This window comes from Eumetopias jubatus, unplaced genomic scaffold, assembly GCF_037043125.1.
Source record: "Eumetopias jubatus isolate StellerSeaLion01/CBP00866 unplaced genomic scaffold, mEumJub1_p1.0 scaffold_9, whole genome shotgun sequence".
Taxonomy (NCBI): domain Eukaryota; kingdom Metazoa; phylum Chordata; class Mammalia; order Carnivora; family Otariidae; genus Eumetopias; species Eumetopias jubatus.
The window spans coordinates 90,978,011-90,985,535 of record NW_028274815.1 but is presented as its reverse complement, the minus strand read 5'-3'; the positions used below and the strand labels follow the sequence as shown (position 1 = coordinate 90,985,535).

The 7,525-nt window shown below is 43.4% G+C and overlaps 1 protein-coding gene across 1 annotated transcript in view; it reads left to right on the top strand.

Annotated features, from left to right (window-relative positions):
• Positions 1-341: 341 nt before the first annotated feature.
• SYNDIG1 (synapse differentiation inducing 1) overlaps positions 342-7,525 on the top strand; it is a 122,021-nt gene continuing 114,837 nt past the window's right edge. The window contains exon 1 of the mRNA XM_028123723.2: positions 342-821. Within this exon, the coding sequence (XP_027979524.1) occupies positions 342-821 (480 nt within the window). The remainder of the gene's footprint in view (positions 822-7,525) is intronic.

The following is a 7,525-nucleotide window of genomic DNA, read 5'->3' as shown; positions in this document are numbered from 1 at the left end:
TTTATTTGGAAGCAAAGACTTTATAGGGATGTGAGTAATCCATTTCTGGCTTTCTCTGACCGGCTGCCATGATAGAGCTTTTTAAAAATTGGTAGAATAGGTAGGACTAGAATATCATCTGACACCGCCCCGCACCGCCCCCCCCCCCCGGCTTCTGTGCATATCAGCTGACTAGTATACGCTGAAACAGCAAGGGTCTGGGTGATTAGATTTTTTTCAGGTGTGATTTTCTTGTCTCATCTCTGTTTCCTCCTCCTCCAGGAGAAATGGGTCCCATGAGGCAAGTGTGACCTTGGAGTGCAGCCCACCAGCCTGACGCCTAGTCCGGGAGGGAGAGAACCATGGATGGCATAATTGAACAGAAGAGCATGCTGGTGCACAGTAAAATCAGTGATGCTGGCAAGAGGAATGGCTTAATTAACACAAGAAACTTCATGGCCGAGAGCAGAGATGGCCTGGTGTCTGTTTACCCAGCGCCACAGTACCAGAGCTGCCGGGTGGTGGGCAGCACGGCACCAGCCAGCCTGGATGGCAGCAGGAATGAGCCGGTCCAGCAACTGCTGGACCCCAACACACTTCAGCAGTCTGTGGAGTCCCATTTCCGACCCAACATCATTCTCTACTCGGAGGGTGTGCTGCGCTCTTGGGGGGATGGTGTGGCTGCCGACTGTTGTGAGACCACCTTCATTGAGGACCATTCGCCCACCAAAGAGAGTCTGGAGTACCCCGATGGGAAGTTCATCGACCTCTCGGCTGATGACATCAAGATCCACACCCTCTCCTATGACGTTGAGGAGGAGGAGGAATTCCAGGAGCTGGAGGTCAGAGGATGTATTTATCATGAGCCTTTGAGAACGGGACATGGGGATTGGGTGGGGACTCATGAGTGCCTGGCAAAAGTTAGGGAATGCAACTAGTGTGCAAAAATACAGAGAAACTGAAGCATTGTTAAATATCCATTGAAAATGGAGTGGAGAAAGACTAGGTGACCAGCACCCAGTAGGGGCTTCAGCAGGGATGTTGGCAGAGATGACCCAAGGTAATGGCTGTGAGAATGGGGCTACTGGTGGATTAAAGGGTTGCCAGCATCAGAAGTCAGTTGGGGATTCCTGCTGACACCCCCCCACTTGGGACAGAGAGGTCATTGGCAAAAATGATCAAGGTGAGAGAGGGACAGAGGATCCTAGGGCCACATGAGGCTGGAAAGGCATGTGTGGGGAAAATTTGAGAAGAGTTTTTGCTGCCACAAGCAGTTTCCTTAATTTAGCATTCCAAAGTTTCTACTAAGGGATCCTTGGTATAGCTAAATCTGCTGGAAAAAAATAATAGGAATGCTAGCCTAAAGGAAAGATGAGTTGAGTTGTTACAAGAGTCACTTTAGTAGACTGGGGAGCAGGTAAGGGCATTTGGATTACATGCTTTGAAACACGCACTTTGGACATGTAGCCAAGGAAACCAGAAGCATCAGGCCTGGAGTTGCAATGAGAAGCAGAAGCAGCTGGAAAGAGATGGTTTTAATCAGAAAGGAAATTCAGAAATGGGATATGTTTTGTAGCGATTTCTGTGAATGGAGCCCATGAAAACCAACTGGCAGGGAGTCCAGAGAAGTCAAGTTATAGGAGATGCCATCGGAGCAGACCTTCACATCTTCTGGTGACACCTGTTAAGGGGAACACGCTCTGGCAATGCCGAAGTTTTTAGAAAGCTGTAAGAAGTACTTTGGCTTCCATTCACAAGGCTCTGTCATGTGTCCATTCTTTTCCAAGGCCTGAGGGTATTGCTAAATGCAGAAGTATAAATGTCACTTGACCTGCATGAAGTTGAGGAAGCAAATACACAAAAATGCACTTTTCACAAAACACAGGAGTTATGATGGTAGAGTTCCAATCCTGCTCTGAGAGCATCCAAAGGATTAGGAGATGGGACTCCAAGTATAATGTGAGGGATCAGGAGTCATCACAGAGGAAGCACCCCCTGCACTACATCTTGAGGAGGAGAACCAGACTATGAACAAAAAGGCTCATGGGGAGGTGGTGGGAGAACCCTGGTCCAAGGGGACAGCATGAGCAGAAAAAGCACAGAGGCATCCAACCTAGGATGCAGAGAATAGTAACTGATTACAGTTGCTAAGACCTATGAATCATGGTGAAGTCGGGAGACAGGACCATAACTGAGGACCATAACAGCCTTCTAAGGGAGGCTGGAATTTAGGCGAGGTCACAGACCCAGATGCCTACAAGAGGAAGGACAGGTAACAACATCAAGAAGGAACCCTATATTGAGAGGAGTGGCCTGAGACTAGAGAGTCCAGGCCCACCCTCAGCTATAGGGATGCTGCTTGCTGCACCTCATAGGCCACACTGCTAGGCACCTTGATGGGTGTCATGGGTGTGGAAACCCTGAGGGGTTTCAGGCAGGAGGGTGGGGTCAGATTCAAGTTTTCGGAAGCTGCTATGGCTGCAAAGTGGGACAGTGGGACAGAGTGGGGAGATGGGGGGGAAGGGCACGGGGCTAGGACCAAACTAGATTCCCAGAACCTATTGGGACCTGCCATAGGAGATGGTGAGAGAATCAGGACAGCAGTAGAAATGAAGAAATACTTAAGAAGTGAAGTTTTCCATTGTTCAGAGATGATGGGAAGGAAAGGGTCAGGCCTGCCCTGTGCAGAGATGCCCCTTAGCTTCCAAATGGTCAAGCTGGTCAGCAGAGGATTTTCAGCTTTGTTAGGAATATTTGGAAAATAAGCTCCAATATATAATATCTATCAGAATTTAAAATTTTGGGATAGTTACTAGACTGAAATTATAAAAGAAATTTGTGAATGTTTCCATCATCACTTTGTCACTTGTGTGGGCTTCATTCCTCCCTCCCTCACCTATATCCATTGACTTAAAGTCCATATCCTTGAATAGCTATGTTCCAACAGGGTAGGTGAGGATGAACAGGTGAGTAACACATCTTCTTAGTCCTTAGTCTACTTCTGTTCTGTGACTTCATAATGAAATACACTGAAAGGAATCGTATTCCTTTTTCTTTAAGACTTGCATGGGCTTCAGATTAAGCTTGCAAATAAATACAGCTGTTATTTAAATGCAAATGTTCTTTTCATAATATGTCTTAATCCACATTTTTGGCAATCGATTACTGAATCCATTTTTTTTTTTGCAACAATTTTCACACAATGATGTCAGCCAATAGATGTGGCTTTTGGAACTCTGCAGAGGACCAGAACCCACTTAGAGACAATCTTTTAAATTAAATGCTGGGAGGTGGGTGGCTGGCACAACAGGCTTTTCTACCAGGTCAGTCCAAGGCTTTGACAGGTAGTGCAGGTTTCTGGGGTAGTGAGCTCTGCCACCCAGTTTGTTTCCCTGTCCTGGCAACAGTAGCAATAGAAACAGTTAACTTTAATGATACAGCAGCTGGAATCTTTACTTGTGATTATAGTGCCTATTGTGTAGTAACATGTTTATAGTCACCTCTCATGGCAGTAAGGTGGAACATGCTGGCATGTATACCTTAGCCAGAAAGGGCACCCCAATGACATTGGTGGAACAAGTCGTTTAAAAGTTGGGCTGCCTCATATGAGACTTTCTGGTTGGCAAACCCAGACCAAGAAATGGCTCTTTGCACAGGTCTGGGGGAAGGAATCAAGACACAGTGTGGCAGCTGTCACTCCTTCAGTGCTGTTTAGTACAGCCATGGAGGAGTCCAGGGGGTCATCCAAAGTGGTTGGCATGGCCCATTAGGAACTCTGTAAAAACAAGATATTTTCTCAGCAACATTCTTATGGTGGAGCCATGGCAGTCTTTATTTATGAAGAAAAACTAATGAGTAGCTGTGAAGTCAGTGTGCATGCAGCAACTGTTCTAAGATTTATTGTTTTTCCATTCCATGAAATAATAAAGGGGCATGTATCAGTTAGCATTTGCTGCATAACAAATGCCCTAAAACTTAATGGCTTAACACAACTATTTATTTCAGTCATGATTCTCAGCGTCAACCACTGGAATGGGTATCTGCTGAATGGTTCTTGCTCTGCTAGTCTCACTCTGGTTCCCTCACTAGTCTGTAGGGGCTGCTGCTCAGCTACACAGCTGTGCCTATTCTCAGGCCATTGTCTGGCCATTGGCTGAGATGACGAGGTGGCTGGACCTCATGTCTAATCATCCAGCAGGTCACTCCATCACATGGCAATCATGCTAGAGATTCCCAGAGCAGCAAGAGAGGGTGAGTCCCAGCATACGAGGCCTTTTCAAGTCTTTGCTTGTGTTTTGCATGTTATTGTCTTATTGGCCAAAGAAAGATACATGACTAAGCCCAAAGCCAGTGTGGGAGGGACTTTTTAGGATGACAGTATAGGAAAGTGCCAACAAATTGGGTACCAATTATTGTAGTCTGTAGTCTACCACAGAGCAAAAACGTTTGGCCTATTTAACATATATTTTTTTAAGATCGTCTAATTGAACAGAGTGAGAACAGCTGTAGTTATTTTGTGACTTAAACAGAAAACACAGTAGATATTGACCTAGAGCTCTTCACAGAAGGCAGTATTACTTCAGACAAAACAACAACAAAAAAATAAGAATTTAACTTCTGGGAATTCTATAACATCACTTGGTCTATAGCAAAGTGATACTGTGACCTAAAAATTGCAATTTTCAGAAAACCATTGTGCTGGTGAAAAGCAGGGGTCCTTGTCACTAGAGTTCCTGCGTACCAGGCAACCTGCCTCTTACCTGTCCCCTTATCACACTACCTGGAGAGCTTCATCCCTGGCATTTATAATGAAGATATCCCCAATCCAGAGAGGTTTGCTCACCTGATGTATATTTCTGTAAGAACATGTGGAGTTTTTGGGTAGCCCTCAAGGTTGTATTAATGTGAGTACGTTCTGTAGCTAATTTCAAGAATCTTTATGGAAAATCCTCAGAAATTGAGGTTTGCCCTGCTCTACCCAAGAGGAAGCTGCTACTCATAGTGAATTGTTGGGGCTCTAAATCAGATAGGGAGATCTCAGGGGGCCTCTGAGGGATTGCGGGAATGCCGAGTTGGCTGCTCATCATATGGTGTCACTGCACTCAGTGTGACCAGACAGGCCTCCCTGGGGCAGGGGGTGGAGGGGGGACACTCAGGCCACTCTGGGTGCACGATTTGGGGCCGGTGCTCCACAGCCCCAGGGCCTCCTCCCTGATGTTTGTCCACTGCTTCATCCAGTGCCCAGTCCACAGCTAAAACCGCAGCTTTCAGGAACACCAACAGCAGGAAACCATTTCTCCTTTTCACACAGAAAAACTCAAACAGAGATTTCAGGCTCTGGTAATAAAGCAGTTCTATGAAATAGAAAAATTGAGTTTAAAGCTATGAAGAAGTAGGTGAAGTTCATGGCTAGAGAGGCCTAACAGCCCTCCTGCTGTTAGAGATGCTTATCAAATGTTGAAAGGCCAATTATTACCCATTTATTTGTAATAGTGCAACCCCTTCAGGATCCTAGAGCACATGGAATGTCATCACTTAGAAACAATGCCCAAGGTGGTGGGGGAGCCTTTTCTTCACTACAAGAAGGAAGGGGAAGGTAGGACCTGCTGATGGAGCATCTGTCTATGCCAGGCCCTTCGTGCACCTTCTGTCATGTAACCACATGGCAGCACTGGGCCACAGGTGCTGATCCTGCCTCACCCTGTGCACAAGGACACTGAAACTTGGGAGGTGTCCAAGGTCACACAGTTGGCTGTGCTGGCAGCTCTTGGAACTGAGACATGCTGACTTCAGACTCTTGCCTCCTAATGGTGATGCTGTTAAAAAAAAAAAAAAAGTATGTGTTACAGTAAACTGCTGTTTCAGAGTCCACAGGTAAAGCACGAGGAGGCAGAGCTGGGGTGGTCACAGCTTCCTCACTGCCATGAGTCTGCAACTGGGTCTTCCCAAGACCAGGAGTCTGCCCTCCTATTACACACTTGAAGCCTATCAAGAGAGACAGAATTTCACAATTGCGGTATAACACTGGCATGTGCCCCTTTCATAAATATGAGCAAAGAGGGAGGACTCAACAAACACTTGAAGAAAATTCAAAAGCATGAATGAGACAAAACAACAACAATAGAAAAGTTGACCCAGAGGAAACAGAAATAATTCAGAAAATAATCGACAATATTATAAAAAATATTTTTAGTCTCCCTTGAGAGATTTGGGATGGGAGGATTTGGGGTTTGATTTTCTTTGTTTGCCTCATTGCACTGGCCAGAACCTCAAATATGATGTTGAAGGGAAATGATGAGCAGGAGGCATCCTTGCCTTGCTCCTGATCTTAGGAAAGCACTCAGACTTTCCTGATGAAGGATAATGTTGCTCATGCTCTTAATCAAGGGTAGGAAGTTGCCTTCACAGCCAGGGATGTGAAGAGAGCTTACCTCTTAAGGGAAGGGCAACAAAGTCACAACTTTGTTGAACAATTTGGTCTTTTTTTAATAAAAAATAGTTGTTTAATTTTGACAAATGCTTTTTCTCTATTTAGATTATCATGTGGGGGCTTTTTCTTTTGTCCTTTATTCTGTTAATATGATCTATTACATTAACTGATTTTCAGATATTAAAGTCTCCTTACTTTGGAGGATAAATCGCCCTTGGTCATCATATATACTCCTCTTTAAATATTGCTGAATTTTATTTACTAATAATTTGTTAAGAATTTTTATATTTGTGTCCATGAGTGAAATTAGTCTGTGGTTCTTTTCTTGTAATATCTCTTCCTGGCTTTGGTATCAGGGTAATACTGGCCTTATAGAATGAGTTAGAAAGGGTTCCCTTTTCTGTTTTCTGAAAGATTCTGCATAGTATTGTTTTTGTTTTTAATATTTATTAGAAGTCATCAGTGAAGACATCTGGCCTTGGCTATTCTTTGTGGGAAGAGTTGATTACGGATCTGATCTGATATCTTTGTTGTTTTAAATCTATGTTTTAAAGAAAATCTTAAGATTTTCCTTTCTTCTTGACTCAAGTTTATTAATTTCTGTCATTCTAGGAATTTTTTCATTTTATCCAAATTATGTAATTTACTGGCATACAGTTGTTTTATAATATTCCATTTAAATCTTTTTACTTTCTGTATGGTTGGTGTTGTCTCCTCTTTCATGCCTACTTTTGATAATTTAAGGTTTAGAGTTTCTTTGGTCAGTCTAGCCGAAGGTTTATAAATTTTGTTGATCTTTTCAAGTAGCTGACTTCTGATTCCATTGATTGTTCTCTTGCTTTTTGGTTTTCCATTTCATTGATTTTCACTCAGATATTTATGATACCATTCTCTCTGTTTCCTTTGGGTTAAATTTGCCCTTTTTTTTTTAGTTTCTTTACATGAGGCTGTTACTGATTTGAGATTTTTTTTCCCTTCATAATATATATTTCTTAAGCTATAACTTTCTCTCAAACACTGTTTCAAATACAAATTTTGACATGTTGTTTTCATTTTTAATATAATTCAAAATATGTTCTAATATCCATTGTGATTTCTTATTCTACTAATGGGTTA